We start from the raw sequence: 17,186 nt of genomic DNA on the forward strand, positions 1-17,186 counted from the left end.
GGGGGCTCACTGTTGGGACCCACTCCCCTAATCGGGGGTGGGTTGTGATGGCAGGCTCCACACGTTCTTGGCGGGCCGATACAGAGGACTCCCCTACGTAAGCTCGCCATGATATATGGAGGGATTGGGGGACGGACGATTATACTGGTTTTGGTGTTAGACTCCTTCCCCAAGCCAGAGTAGGCTGGTTCCCCCTCTGGAAAGATCCGGTCGGGACTTGTAACAACACTGTCCCGCAGGGATACCCTGCCTAGATAGCCTAGCAGGCTGAGGCTGTCTCCGGTTATCACCTCTCTAGACTGAGTAGGTGTACTTTTGGTGCGAGAAGTGTGTCCCGTCTTTCATCCTATTGGAATACGGTGTCACCCAGGGCTTCGGATTGGGGTCCGTGGACCCTTGCCCGAATCTCTGCCTAAGCTCGCATTTTCTTCCCTACCCACCTGTCCCTCCTCCCCCTTCTTCCCTCTTCCTACCCTTACCCCCCTCTCCTTCGGCCTCAGGCCCTCTCCGTCTGCCATTAGCTGGAACGCCTTCTATCTTATAGTGTGGTATTAGAATACCCTTTGAGATGCAGTCCTCAGCTCCCCTGTCCCTCAAGGTTTACTCTCTAAATACAAAAGGTCTTAATGTTCCAGAAAAGCGTAGTAGTTTATTATCCGAGGTCCAGAGGCAGAAAGCCCTCATCGTATTTATTCAGGAATCCCACTTCAAAACAGGGTCCATTCCCCGGCTTTCTAATCATCGTTTTCCAACGGTGTACCATGCAACTTGTGCTGAATCAAAGACCAAAGGGGTAGCTATCTTATTGGCAAAGACGCTTGTATTTACTGTCACTGATAAATTGGTAGACTCGGAGGGCAGATTCCTTTTTTTGAAAGGTACCTGGAAAGGTAAACCGCTGACCTTGGCAAACATCTATTGTCCGAACTCGAAACAATTACGCTTCCTAAAGGAAACCTTACTGAAATTGACCTCGTTCATGTCAGGCCTTGTGATTCTGGGGGGAGACTTTAACATGGCGCTAAATCCACTTTTAGACACCTCCACAGGCACCTCGTCTATACCATTTTCAACTTTGCGACAGGCGAAGTTACAACTAGCTTCCCTTGCGCTCCATGACACTTGGCGTACCCTAAATCCAACGTGGAAAGACTTTACATTCTATTCGGCCCCTCATAACTGCTACTTGCGATTAGATTATCTGTTCGTGGCCCAGAGAGATTTGAGTTACCTACACAAAGCAACGATAGAGCCCATGGTGATCTCAGACCACCATCCGGTCACCTTGACCCTCCGGTTCCCCCAAAGGGATACATATTCCAAAATTTGGAGACTGAATTCATCCCTTCTTACAGACGTTGGGGATGTGGCAACAATTAAACAAGCCATAAGCGACTTTTTCCGACATAATGATACACCAGACGTTACCCCTATGGTACAGTGGGAGGCACACAAATGCGTGGTACGTGGGCACTTATTGGCTCTCGCTGCAAAGAAAAAATGGGATCAACAATCCCGAATTTTGGAGCTGACAGCCAAAATCTCACAGTTGGAAGCGCAACATAAACGCTCGGGGCGGCTAGAGTTGCGACTGAACTGGACGCAACTCGGATGCTCCTACGAGAGGAACTGTATAAAAGAGCGTAGAAACAACAATTGAGATCACAGCAGTTCTTTTATGAAAATAGCAACAAACCAGGTAGGCTCCTTGCACGATGCATACAGAAACGTACCCTTTCCCATACCGTTCATCATATTGTAGACAAGAAAGGGAAGGCTCATACGAAAAACGAAGAGATAGCACGTCAGTTTCACGAGTATTACAAGAGTCTCTATAACATACAGCAGACGGAAGTTACTCTAGGCCCGAGAGGGGAGAGGGCGAGCTTGATTGAAGATTTTCTTCAACAGCACAGTCCAACAACCCTATCATATGAGGACCAGCAAGCTTTGGAAGCCCCTTTTTCCTCAGAGGAATGGGTGGCGGCCCTAAAATCCACGAAACCGGATAAGAGTCCGGGGCCAGATGGCTACTCCTCGCAATATTATAAATGCTTTCCAGACCTTCTTGGACCGCACTTTTTGAAGGCCTTTAATACTCTGACAAACACTGTAGACCCCCCGCATAGCCTGTTGGCTGCACACATAGCGGTAATTCTGAAAGACGGCAAAGACCTTACCAACGTAGCTAATTACCGACCGATCTCGCTCTTAAATGTAGATGTAAAAATTTTCTCCAAAATGTTAGCAAACAGGCTTTCCTATCACGTGCCGGCGTGGGTGGGATTGGATCAGGTGGGCTTTGTCCCTGGCAGAGAGGCCAGGGACAACACCATTAAGGCTCTAAACCTACACCACTGGTTGACTTCCACACGCAGCGCAGGTTTTTTCCTTTCTATGGATGCGGAGAAGGCCTTTGACCGGGTGGCCTGGAATTATATGGACGCGGTCCTGGCGAGATTGGGCTTGGGCTCGCGTATGCGAGCATATATTATGTCCCTGTACATGAATCCAAGTGCCAGGGTTCGCGTCAACGGCCACCTGTCAGAGGCCTTCCCCATCCAGAATGGCACCAGACAGGGCTGCCCACTATCCCCCATACTTTACATACTTACACTTGAACCCTTTTTGAGATGCATTCGCGCAAACCCTGACATAAAAGGCATTGAGGTCAATAACCGGGAATTTAAAGTGGCAGCGTTTGCAGATGACGTCCTTCTCTTCCTCTCTTCTCCCTTAACGACCCTACCGAATCTGATGAAAATACTGACACAATTTCGATTTATTTCGAATTTAAAAATCAACTTTTCAAAATCGTTTGCTCTAAATGTTACCCTTCCACCTGACGTAGTTACACATTGCCAGAGGAACTTCCCCTTTACTTGGAAAACTGACGCTATTACTTATTTGGGTATTCAACTGCCAAGTAAGTTGGAAGACCTTTACATCCTAAACTTCCTGACTGAGCTGAGAAAGTTGAGCATGGACTTAAATAAATGGGATGTGCCCTGGTTTGGGCGTGCGGCGATCTTAAAGATGACGGTGCTCCCGCGTATCTTATATAAAATGCAGACAATACCAATCGGCTTGCCACCTTCCTTTTTTGCGACATATAAAAAACTCTGTAGAACCTTTCTGTGGGGAACTAGAGGGACTAGAATTAAGTGGGCTAAATTGGTACTACCCAAGTCCGAGGGCGGCATCGGGCTACCGGACTTGCAGAGGTATCACTGGGCTACGCAGTTAGCCCGAATTGTGGACTGGAGAGTTCACATTAAATGTAAGGGCTGGGTGCGCCTGGAGAACCTAATGGTGGACTCTGACCTTAAAATAGTTCCATGGTTAGCTAAAAAACATAGACCGATAGGTGTACGTACTCACCCTCTAATCAATGCGACCCTAGAGGTGTTTGATCGGGTGTGCAAAATACATGCAGTCTCAGATATAAACTGCGCCCTCACCACACTCAGAGGAAACCCAGCCTTTGCCCCAGGGATGGATGGGGGGTTTCTCTCTCGGGAATGGCCACAAGAGGAGATGCAAACCAGGCATTTCTTCTCGAGGGGTAGACTCCTTACCCAAAGAGAATTGGCAGCCCAGTCGCCCACTAAGTCTTTTCCCCTATGGCCTTATCTACAACTCAAACATTACTTAACCAGCTCAAGTGCCAAGGGAAATTTCACAAAAAATCAGACGACGTTTGAAACGATGTGTATGGAGCTCTCCCCCCAGAGACACGTTATTTCAGTGCTTTATGCTTCCATGTTCCATGAAGCACAGAGCATCCTAAAAACTGAGCATGACTTTTGGGAGAAGCAATTAAATACTGAAATTTCACACACAAACTGGGAACGAATCCACTTATATATCCATAAAGGCTCGCTAAATGTCCACACTCAAGAGAATGGATACAAAATTAAGACTCGGTGGTACAAAACGCCAGAGATTCTCCACAAATTCTTACCCTCGGTTACTGACCGATGTTGGAGATGTGGCCAAGGTCAAGGCACTTTCTTACACATATGGTGGAGCTGCCCTCAGATTCAATTATATTGGCAAAAAGTTCATGAAGTAACGTCTTCAGTATCTCTGCTCCCCTTGGAATTTACTCCAGCACAATATCTCCTTCATCACTCAAAAATAACTAAAAAAAAATATTTCAAATCAAGTGCAATGCATATGATTAATGCGGCCAGGCTTTGCCTGCCTGTTCATTGGAGGTCCACGTCGGTCCCAACATTGACTGAATGGACTTCGCGCATTGACCATATTGCAGGGATAGAAGAGCTGATATTTTCTTCTCAGGATAAAATCACCAGATACACAGCAATTTGGGAAAGCTGGCACAAATTCCGTAAATCACAGGAATTCCAACAGCTACTGGCTCGTAACGGGAGACGATAGCAGACGCTGATACCTAATGACCTCACTATTTACTCACTGAACTGTCTTTAACAAGATGTCGTGAGCTTGGTACTTGGTAGACGGAGAGGGCAGGGGGCTGCATCCCCTCAACCCTCCCCTACACTTTCCTGATCTTTCCCTTCCACCTTCCCTGTCCCCCCTTCCCAATTTAAATTTCTGAGCTCCCCATCTTCTATCATTTACGTTGGGCAATGACCAAAGGAGGGATGAGGATTGTAGGTCCCAATGTGAGATGGGCCTGCGGTCGGCATCCCCCCAAACGAGAAATGTACAACTGAAGATGGGGTTTTTCTAAGAGCCCACACAATTATCTTTACTTCACCATGCTTGCCCTACATACCATAGATTTTTCTTGTATGAATATAGGGCATACACATAAAGCCTAAAAGTAGTTCTTTTGAAATTACTTGTACATGTTGCTTGTACGCAGACCGAAGATGATGTACCATATTCTCTTCTGTAATGATAACAATCTATGCTTGTCTGTTGCGTTCTTGTAAGGAATTACACATGTTTTGTTTACCATTATCTTTAATAAAAGAAAAATTTTCATGGAAAAAAATAAAAATAAAATAAAAATAAAGGGCCTCATCCACAAATACCACAAAAGACTTCAAGCTATCATTGATGTTGAAGGGGGTGTAGCCTTATGAGTTTATGTGAAATCTCCATTAATACCTGTACAATATTGTAATTAGAAATATATTTCCATTAGATTTAAATATATATGTAAAGTATTGAGTGTTGTGTTGGTGTTACTGTAATTGGTTCAACTTCAAAGCCTGGCCTTTTGTTTTCCCTGATAACATCTCACCTGGGAAGTAAACAACAGCTTTCGTTGACTCATCCAATCAGGCTGTTCCCAATATACATTGACTAGGTACAGTGACCAATTAGGGAGAATTATATTAGCCAACTACAGAAAGTAGGGGGGGGGGATATAATGCGTTGTGAGCAAGCCAAGTCACTCTGGTGTGGGAGCACACGGCAGTCACCATGGGCTGACCTGAAGTTAACAGGTAATCTAACTCTGAACTTGCACCTTATATTGTATTGTAAATATGGTTCTGTGAGTAATTTGTAAATATCATGTAAGCCAGGGGACCTACACTGTATATTGTGATGTAAATACTGTCTGGTGTGTAATTTGTATATATTATGTAACCCTATAAATAAATGTGTATTGCTGATAGAACTACCTCTTTTGTACAAGATCTCTCAGATCTAGATATGTATATGTCCATACTACCACAATGATTGAGGTGTATGCACATAATCATAAATACTAGTCAACAGGGGCAATACACAATATTAAGAACTGGGGTGTGTAAACTTTTGATCATGGTCATTTGGGTAGTTTTAGTTATAATTATGATTTAAAAGGAGTAAACACAGTTGATTGATAATAAAATGGCTTCAGGCAAACACTAACCATGAGAGAAAGAAATATTTTTGCGTTATCATTCATATTCTCTGAAAAATGGTCAAGAAATCATAAATTCTGCCAGGGTATGTAAACTTATGAGCACAACTGTAAATAATCTATATTGTGTAGATTGTGTTGTGCTCATGCTAAGTCAAAGTTTTATTTTGCATGTTTAATAATGTAATCCTCATGTATAAATGTTCTTCCCAGTTCAGAAAAGCAAAGCGTACCTGTTTGTGTCCATTCCACATAATCTTGTTTTCATCAATCTGCAGTTTACTGCCTTCTGGAGCACGTCCATCATATCTGCCAACATAGACATACTGATTGCTACCATTGGGATAAAGCCACCAATTAAGAATATCTATGGAAATTGGAATATCTCCATTCTTATCAAAAAATACTTGTTCTCCTGCAGTATTTTTGAAATGTACTTTTTTAACATAATGAAGTAGCTGTAAGAAATTAAACGTGATATATTATTTTAATTTACAAAAAGTTGAAGTAGAAGCTAAAATACATCTAATGCTAATTCATAAAATCCCAAAAAAGCATGGCAATATAAATCCAAAAGATTTTTTCAAACTTGTCAAATCTGCAGCTTTGATTATAGCCAAATTTTGGGCCAAATATGATCCTTCCCTCCATCTCCTAACCTATCCTGCTAGTGTTTGTACTATTCTTACCTTTTGAAGCCAGATATACTCACCTAGGAGCCCCCTCTAGGTCCCTCAGTGCTGCCATCTAAATAAATGTGCCAGTTGATGAGAGTGAGTGAAAATGAAAATTAGCTTCTGAATGAGGAAAGCCAAGGTCAGGTGTGGGGCCAGGTGGAGGGAACCACTGATCCAGCGCTGCAATGGCACCCGAGACCGCCAAACCACTCCACTCCTTTCTGCTACCTTTAGTAATCTTCAGAATAAAATAAGAACCAATAACATCTAATAGGAAGTGTCTGTATTATGCATACAGTGATGGGGACATTCAAAGAAGGACTCACCCAGGAAATAAACAGAGAGGAGAAGTCAAAAACTTGTGTAGTTTCTTTATTAACTTTTTATACTGGGGTGAATGGGTAGGGGTACAATGTATCTCATACTCATTCACATAGGGGTGGTATCTGGGGGCCCCTTGCTAAAGAGAGCTTCCAGATCTTGATAAGCCCTACGCCCGCAGACTCCCACTACCACTGGCCAGGGTTGTGGGGAAGAGGCCCTTGTCCCCATCAACATGGGGACAAGGTGCTTTGGGGCGGGGGGCAGTCCATGAAAAGTAGGTGGCAAAATGGCTACTCACAAATTCTCAATGAAAGTAAGGCATGTAGACACATAAGTGATGTCCATTTTGAAACCAGCGGCTGGTCTCAGTGGGGCGGATTAGCGGTGTTTGACAAGGGCTGTCCGGATGATGATGGAACAAGGAAGGCGGCCGGTGGTCCTTCCATCATCATCTGGATAGCCCTTGTCAAACACTGCTAGGACGCGCCACTGAAATCTGGTTTTAAAATGGACATCACTTATGTGTCTATATGCCTTACTCTCATTGAGAATTTGTGAGTAGCCATTTGGTCACCTCCTTTTCATTTATATTCCATTTAAAGTTTTTGATACTGCACTTAGATTGGCGCACCTTGTTTCCTTTTTCATTGTCTTCTAGAGTACTGCTTCTACTCCAAAGGGAGCTGCCGCTGGTGCCTATCATTTTTATTATCAGTATTACCATCATCATTATCCAGTTCTTATTAACTCATTGTTGGGACTCATCTTAAAGTATATGTGTATATATATTTTTCCATACTATATATATATCACATTTATATGTGTTTATAATACCACTTTTCATTTTAATTGTTGTTCCCAGAAATTTACTATGTGATTTTGTATAATTGATTGCTGTTTTAAATGTCTGGTCATACCTTGCGCCATTATCCCTCTTTTTTTCTATTGAATGAATGAATGAATGAAATACTTGTATAGCGCACAATGCAAACTGAATCGCCTCTAGGAGCTGGGGCGAGCTTTGATCATCTGCTAAAAGAGGAAGGTCTTGAGTTTTTTTCCTAAAAGCCAGGTGATTTTCTTCCAGGCGGATGTTGATTGGTAGAGCATTCCATAGCCGAGGCCCTTGGACAGCGAATCTCCGATCACCCTTGGATTTATACCGGGCTTTGGGCATGAGGAGGAGGTTTTTGTTGGCTGATCGAAGACTGCGGTTTGGTGTGTAATGATTTATTTTCTCCATTAGGTATGGCGGAGCTTCTCTATGCACGCATTTGTGGGTGAGGCAAAGGGTCTTGAACGTGATCCGATTTTTTACGGTTAGCCAATGTAAGCTCCTCAGCGAAGGAGAGATGGATTCCCAGGGTTTTTTTCCTGTTATCAGCCTTGCCGCCGTGTTTTGGATCAGTTGTAATCGCGCAAGTTGATATTGTGGTAATCCTATGTAAAGCGAGTTTGCGTAGTCCAGTCGTGAATTAATGATTGTTCCAACTACCACTGCTTTGTCATTCTTTGGGATAAAAGGGATGAGTCTGCGAAGCATGCGCAGCAGATGGTGAGATCCACTGACTACAGATCCTATTTGCGCATCCATTGACATTTGTGCGTCTAAAATAACCCCGAGACTCTTCGCTTTGGTCTTTGGGGAAATAGTCTGCCCAAAGACGGTTGGTGGAGACCAGGAGGTTTTGGTTGCGGGCTTATGATTTGGGTGTAAGATAAGAAGCTCTGTCTTTGATTGGTTCAGCTGAAGGGAGTTGGTGGTCATCCAGTCCTCTATTGATTTGAGGCAGTTTTCAAGTTGTTGTTGGTGATCTTTTTTTCCATTGATCCGGAAATAAAGTTGCGTGTCGTCAGCGTAAGAGTGGAAGCAGAGATCTGAGCATCTGATGATTTGAAGGAGTGGGCGAATGTCAACCTTTAAATATATTGAAATCATAGCTAGCAACAAGTAAGACTTATTTTATATTTCATTTACAACACCTTCACGCTATCTAGAAAGGTATAAAGGCTGTATAGTATATTATTTATTTCCAATTGCTAGATTTTTATGTGTTTTTCCAGATGGAGCATAAAAGGTGCCAGAATTGTCTTCTTTTCAACGCTGCTAGCCTAAATAGAAATTCCTAAAGAAATGTTGAATTTAGGAAGTTTTCGGCTTAAAATCCATAAAACTCTTCACATGTACTGCACGGGTAATGGGACATTTGGGCAGTGAATGCTATTAAGCTTGGGCGATAGGAGGATCTACCGGCACTGATTGATTTGATAACAAGGTATAAACAGTCTGGCATACTGTCCTGACTACTATTTGATATTTAGTCATGCCTTTGGATGGATTAAAGTAAGCCTATGATAAAAAAGCAAGGTAAGAAAGTAATGTTTTCTTCTTTGATTGAATGGGCTTACTTTACTATAAAAGTCCAATTCATAAAGTCACCATGACACATTTAACATACTAGAAACAAGACTAACAGAATCCATTTCCTGTTAATTTTAAACAAGGTATAACATACCTGCCAGGGTTTATGTGAGAAAATACTTGCACAGGATCCATTCACAAAGGGTCCTCGTTCTGGTACACAGGATTGCATTTCATGTAGAGCATGAGCAATGGCAAACACTGCATTATGAGTTTTGTAAGTGTATCTAAAGTTGAAAACATCATATATATTGGGATCAATGCTGTCTAATCTTTCTTCACCTGTGCACCAATGCCTTCCATCTGAAGATGTGTTTGAATATGTATTATTATTAGGATAGTATGGAGCCCAAGCACAACCAAAAGCGTTCTCCCAGAATGTTTTAATAAAGATGTCATCTGGATATTTGGTTGGATGTATACTGTAAAGAAATTCTTTAAAACCCGGAATTTTTCCACTTGATGGTGCCACGCCTAGACTGCCATTTAAAGTTGTTAAGATGTCTGGGCGAGGAAAGTCTGAAGTTATTGACCAACTTCCGCAGCCAAGCCACACTTTATCTGTAACATTTTGAAAGGAAGCTTCCTCCATTAAAGGAATAAGATTCTCCATGGTCGAGTATACAACAATGACCGTGGCTTTTGACTTCTTGATAACATCAATGATTCGGTTCACTGATTCCATAGAGTTGTAGATAGGTAGAATTTCAAGGAATGCAACGCAGCCTCCATTATGTTCTATCTCTTTAGTGAGGAGTTGAGAGCCTGATCTACCTAATTCATTATCTGTAGTTATGATTCCAACCCATGTCCAGTTAAAGTAATTCACCAAATTAGCAATTTCAAGAACTTCATAATTATCATTGGGAATTGTTCTTAGGAAAGATGGGAACTGTACCTTGTCACTCAGGCTTGGGTGTGCTGATGCATAGCTTATCTAATTAGAGAGGAAGACGTTAAAATATGATGCATATAAATGTATATACAATAAAATAAAGCTTCGCAAAGTTTTTGTGTAATAGCTGACTCATGCTTTGGCTTGATAAAGGGTCAGACCTGAAACGTTGCAATGATTTAAAGAGCAAAGTTGCTATTGCACGGATATGTGTTGTTAATATTATTTAACAGAATTATAAGCCCTTGTACACACGGTCAGATATTCCGATGGAAAATGTCCGATCGGACCGTGTTGTCGGATAATCCAACAGTGTATGGGCTCCATCGGAGTGTTTCTGTAGGAATATCCGATGGACAAAGTTTGAGAGCTTGGCTATAATATTTTCCGACAACATGATCTGATCGGACCTTGTCTGATCGTCTCTAGAGAATTCCGATCGGACAAAGTGCCACGCATGCTCAGATCAAATTACGAGACCAAAGCTATTGGCTACTAGCCGAACGTAGTCCCGTCCTAACGAATGACGTCATCACGTCATCGGATTTTCCGACAACTTTGTCCTACCGTGTGTATGCAACACCAGTTTTGGACAAAATCCGTCAGAAAACATCCGACGGATTTTGTTGTCAGAATGTCCGACCATGTGTACGGGGCTTAGACAGGTCCATTTGTTTGTTTTTTTGCACGCTTGCTGGTAAGGGTGCTGGGAACATTTCTATTGTTTGTGATGTGCAAAGCCCTTCCATGTGCACCTTACTGCAATGACTAGTTATAGATGGGGGTGGTTGCAATTTATCTGTACAGCTTGTTTGCTGGATTTGGTGTGGGGACACAGTAGATGTCTTTAGCTGGGTAATCAAAGTGTCCCTGTGCCTTTAAGGAGGAATGGTTTCCCTCCAGGAAAACTTGCCCTTAATTTATCCTCTGCTATATATGCCATATATACTCTCAAATATAGAGTTTGAATTGCAATATGCAGAAATGCGTTGTCTGTTTTTAACGTGAATTGTTAGACAGGGTTTTTCTTTTTTTGCAGGCTAGCTGGTAAATGCTGGGAAATGTTCTGTTGCTTGTAATTGTAATTATTGCAAGCTTTGGAATAAAAAGAGCTACAATTGTGAGTAATATGTGTTGATCTTTTTGAATTACATTATCCTGTCTCCTGTATATACTGTACCTAAGGGGCTAAATTGCTGCATAAGGCATCAGAATAGATTGAAAGTAAAGTATTTTGTCTTTCTCTAAGCAAAGCACATTTGTTCACCCATCTTGTGTAAGACGTAGAAGTGGGGCACTCTGGTACCTTTTTATATGGTTGAAGCCTGGTTCTGGGAAGTGCTGTTTCATCAGATATTCAGCCCTCCCTCAACACAGATGCATAACCATGGCGTGCCTGACAGCTTGTGAAGCAGATCCTGCGACCGAAAAAGTTACACTTTTTGTGATGCTAGTTGGGGCACGAGCAAGGGAGTTGGCAGGGGGTCAGTTTCACATGCGGTCACACATAATGCTTAACCACTTGCTTACTGGGCACTTGAACCCCTCTCCTGTCCAGACCAATTTTCAGCTTTCAGCGCTGTCATACTTTGAATGACAATTGCGCGGTCATGCTACACTGTACCCAAATTAAATTTTTATCATTTTTTTCCCACAAATAGAGCTTTCTTTTGGTGGTATTTTTATTTTTTTGTTACATTTTTTTTTAAAAAGAACCAAATTAAAAAAAAAATGTTTTATATTTTTTTTATTTTTTTTGTTATAACATTTTGCAAACAGGTAATTTTTCTCCTTCATTGATGTACACTAATGAGACGGCAGTGATGGGCACCGATGGGTGTCAGTGATGGGCACTGATTACTTACACTGATAGGCAGCACTGCTAGGTTGCACTGATTAGCACCACTGGTTGGCATTGATAGGTGGCACTTGTGGGCATTTATAGGTGGCACTGGTGGGCACTGGCAGGAGACAATGACAGGTGGCACTGGCAGGGGGTACTGAATGGCACAGAGGAGGCAGATGTCCCTTTAACATAGGCCGTTGATTGTCTGACAGCGTGAGGAGAAAAAAAACGATCACGATCACCAAACTTTTGTTTACATCATGTGATCAGCTGTCATTGGCTGACAGCTGATCACATGGTAAGGGGCCGGGACCGGATCGGTGATCAGCCAAGTCTCAGTGACTCGGTGATCAGGGAGTGTGTACATAGGAGGACATCCTATGATGGCCTCCTGGAAATTGAGGTTCGCGCTGTAGCTGTCATTCGGCTATGGCTATGACCTCAAGTGGTTAAAGCACATGTGTAAAGTAAGTACACATTTTGTTTTTAAATGTTGATTTTAAATAACTTAAAGTGGATGTAAACCCGATTCATGAAATTTGAACTGGGCACATATATCTGTAGTGTTTTCTGATTTCCTTCCGAAGCACTGAGTCCCGTGTGTTTCTTTTGTCCCGTAGTTCTGTTATCAGCCTGGTAAATTTGGACAAGTTCTCAGAGACGGGAGATAAAAGCAGTCTGAAGTTTGTGTCGTGGGAGGTTGCTACAAATATATTAGCAGGCAGCTAACTCCTTAGGTGAAAGAGTACACACTATTGAGAACTCTATGGGAGACATGACCAATACTATTAATGAATTAATAGATGCTCATGAAGAAAATAAAGCTGAAAAAGAGTGGCTTAAATTTAAAATCGCAGATTTAGAAGACCGCTCAAGGAAGAACAATCTCAAAATCAGGGGTATCCCTGAAAATATACAGCAGTCTGATCTTAAAAAATATGCCACTGACTTATTTTCCAACTTGCTGCCAGCTATACCAGCCTTAGAGCTCACAATTGATCGTATCCATCGGATTCCGAAACCGTCATTTCTCCCTCCACAGATACCACGTGATGTACTACTTAGAGTACACTTCTACCATGTTAAAGAACAAATCCTATATAAAGTGTGACATCTAGGACAACTTCCACAACCATATAATACAATCCAGATTTATGCTGACTTGTCTAAACATACTCTAGATATGAGAAGACAACTTTCCACGATTACAAAAGCTCTGCGTAATCATAAAATTGAATACCGTTGGAAACAACCATCTAAACTACTGATACAGAAGAACGACACCTACCATACAATCACTTCTGTGGAACAAGGCATTAAGTTACTTCACACATGGGGTATTATCCCCGAACCAACTCCACCTATCGGAGCTAAGAAGAATCTGGAGAAACTTACGCAACAATGGAATTAGCTTTGATTGACTAGATCCGGTTAAAATACAATCCTATCTATAGGAAACCGATCTATCAGCTTGCCCGCCGTGCCGTGCGATACTAAATCTTTGGAACAGCTGACCTTTGAACTAATTCCCCATTCTAATGTTGCAGTATGCATTGAAATGTTTACCACTGCAAGTTAAGTTTAATGTTTGGTTATATTTTTGTTTGTGTTTTTACTTTTATTTTTTTCCTCACAGTATCCTATACACAACTCATAGCGTTCAAAGAGACAGGTATGTTGTGAACCTACAAAATTTGAATCAAAACTTTTCAGTCACTAAATTTTTGGACATTCATAGTCATTTCAGACTACAGATTGTTCACATGGAAGTAGAGTTAAAAGCTATTATCAGGCTAGTATGTACTTACTTTTTCTATCTTATTAATATCCTTTTATGAGTATAAAGTTAATATCTTTAAATACTAATGGTCTTAACCATCCAGCAAAAAGATCGTCGATGTGGCAAATGGCTAACACCCAGCGATGTCAAATATTGTGTATACAAGAAACCCATTTCAAAACAGGCGCTATTCCCACTTGCACCCATAAGAACTTTCCTCACATATTTACAGCCTCAGGCCAACAGAAAAAAAGAGGAGTACTTATTGCCATACATCATTCAGTTAATTTTCAATTACATGAATCCATTGTAGATACCAATGGACGATACCTCATATTAATATGTACCATTGATAATACACTTACTACATTGGTAAATGTGTATGCGCCTAATAAAAGGCAATCCCATTTTCTGAATGGCCTGATGAGAAAAATAGGTAAATGCCGAAAAGGTGCCTTAATTTGTGGAGACTTCAACACAATACATGAACAAGAACTAGACACTTCTAATCCCAAAACCAGAACCAACTGTGCACTTAAATTTTTTTTGAATAAAAGCGATCTCTGTGATGTATGGAGATGCCATCATCCTGGAGATTGTGAATACACATATCATTCCCTGGTACATAATACCTATACTCGTATCGATTATATTTTTACGGATAAGTGGTTATTACAGCGGGTGAGGGAGTCTGACATTGCACCCATCACTTGGACTGATCATGCCCCAATTAGTATGACTATTCTACCTAAACACTCTCAAACAACCCATTTTCTACATATGCTACAGCTATACAAAACCAGATAACTGAATTCTTTAAATATAATGTGGGATCGGTGTCAGACTCCGCCACCCTATGGGGTGCTCATAAAGCATTTAGTAGGGGAATCCTAATGCAACTGAATGCTCAATTCAGGAAAAATAAAACGAAACTTATTGAGAAACTTACTGCTGACATTAAAACATTAGATTCCCAAAACCAATCTCACCCATCACAACAACTGAAAACTAAACTACAAATATTACGACAGGAACTCAGAACGACTTTATTGGATACATTTGAAAAACATACTAGAAAACTTAAAGCTAAATATTACCATACTAGCAACAAAGCAGGAAAAAAACATGGCACTTCGGATCAAAGGCAGATATTCCAAATCAAAGATTCCATATCTATACCACCCTATTACTAGAGAAAAATTGCAAGACCCCCAAGACATAGCGAATGCATTTAGCTGTTATTATAGCTCCCTTTACAATCTTAAAGATGATTCTCAAACTCCCACACCTACCCCAAAGATAATAAGTGATTTCTTAGATACTATTAGTCTCCCATCATTAACTACTGATCAAATCTCTGATCTTAATGTCCCATTTTCAGTGGAAGAAATTGCTAGAACTATAGACTCCCTGCCCAACAATAAATCTCCGGGCCCAGATGGAATGATAGGAGAATACTATAAATTACTTTGAGATATACTGACTCCCCACTTATGCTCACTTTTTAACGAAGCGGCATCCAAATCAGAATTTCCGGCTGAGATGCTTCAGGCCTTGATCATAACACTGCCAAAACCAGGCAAAGATCCCAACGCTCCCCAAAATTTCAGACCGATTTCATTATTGAACATTGACATCAAAATATACACCAAAGCAATAGCGAATCGACTGATGAACTACATACCATACCTCATTCACAAAGATCAATCTGGCTTTACTAAAGGTCGACAATCTTCAGATGCAACAAGACGTCTGATTGATATTATACACTTCACTGAGAGACATCAAACGCCTTCTCTGCTCCTTTATTTGGATGCAGAGAAGGCGTTTGATAGGGTCCATTGGGGCTATTTACAGTCAGTGCTTTTAAAATTCGGCTTTCATAGAAATATTTTATCGGCAATTTTTGCACTGTATAAAAACCCCTCAGCGAGAGTATACACAAATGATATGATGTCTAGGCCCTTTGGCATCTCAAATGGAACACGACAAGGTTGCCCCTTATCTCCTTTAATATTTAATTTAGCCATCGAACCTCTAGCAGAACGTATACGATCTGACACAAAACTATCTGGTATAAAAATTGGGCAAATAGATAATAAAATAAGTCTGTTCGCAGATGACATAGTGCTTATAGTGTCTGATCCTATTTCATCTCTCCCAAATCTCCAAAATATACTAACGACATTTGGAGCAGCATCATATTATAAAATCAATGAAACCAAGTCCCATATTTTAGACCTAGGATTAGATAACACAACCAGGCAGTTATTGTCTAATAAATACCCCTACCACTGGAAAGACGAGGGGATTTCTTACTTAGGAATCACTCTCACTAACAAAACAAAACAGTTATTTAAAACAAACTTTTTACCATTTAAGAAACATTTTGAAACAGATCTGACAACACTTAGTAAATTCGAATTTACATGGGCTGGTCGCCTGGCAGCTTTCAAAATGATGACCTTACCAAAATTATTATATCAACTCAGGTCCCTTCTAATATGTATCCCTAAATATTACTTTAAATCCTTACAAAGCAGTTTGGGAAAATATCTATGGAATGGCAAAAAATCCTGCTGCGCATACCATATACTAATTAAACATAGAAATATAGGTGGTGCGGCCGTACCTGATCTACAGGATTATTATGACGCAACTCTTTTGACCCAATTGCAAGAATGGTTCTTGCCTACTCCTAAAACTTTATGGGGACAAATTGAGAAAGACATCACGCGACAGCCTAATATGCAATTCTGGTTACTTAGTAGGAAAATTAAGTCCACAATTACAGCTCAATACCCACCAACGGTGAAAGCGACGCTACACTCTTGGCAGAGAATCATCACATACAAATGGGAAAAAACTCCAATCACGGTGTTAAACCCTCCTCTAACAATCATACCAACATTAATTCCTGGCGTACAAATACACGACTGGAATTTGGGTCGGGATATCAAACTTGGTTCCTTCTTCCAACAGGGCTAATTAAATTATTTTTCTCAGTTAAGTAATGAATTACAGCTTCCAAAATCTGAGCGATCTACATATATTTAAATAGAAAAGTGTCTGCTACACAATCCACAACTCAGAGCTTCAATCCTGGTTAAAATATGGTCTTTCCTCAATAACCATGCCACCTCACAGAAAGGAGTAGCTACAATATACCCAATTCTAGGGGAAAAAACATACCCAGCAAACTACCTTCCTTCCTTAAATGGGAACAAGATTTGGGGCAAGACTTTTCAATTAAACAATGGATGGCTTCCCTACGAAGCATAGGTATATAGGGCCACTGCATGTTTTACACTATGGAAATTGGCACAAAAAAATGTTCAAAGACAATACCTGACTCCAAAGCAAAAATCCTAGGGGAAATCCTAGCAAAATTCAA

The 17,186-nt window shown here is 41.1% G+C and overlaps 1 protein-coding gene across 1 annotated transcript in view; it reads right to left on the reverse strand.

Annotated features, from left to right (window-relative positions):
- LOC143943357 (extracellular calcium-sensing receptor-like) overlaps positions 1-17,186 on the reverse strand; it is a 42,423-nt gene that overhangs the window by 16,455 nt on the left and 8,782 nt on the right. Inside the window, exons 2-3 of the mRNA XM_077465084.1 lie at positions 9,366-10,208; positions 6,082-6,306 (exon numbers count right to left, since the gene is read on the reverse strand). Of these exons, the coding sequence (XP_077321210.1) occupies positions 6,082-6,306; positions 9,366-10,208 (1,068 nt within the window). The remainder of the gene's footprint in view (positions 1-6,081; positions 6,307-9,365; positions 10,209-17,186) is intronic.

The sequence above is a fragment of the Lithobates pipiens genome, unplaced genomic scaffold, assembly GCF_037356315.1.
Source record: "Lithobates pipiens isolate NorthernLeopardFrog02 unplaced genomic scaffold, aLitPip1_a1.2 Scaffold_30, whole genome shotgun sequence".
Taxonomy (NCBI): domain Eukaryota; kingdom Metazoa; phylum Chordata; class Amphibia; order Anura; family Ranidae; genus Lithobates; species Lithobates pipiens.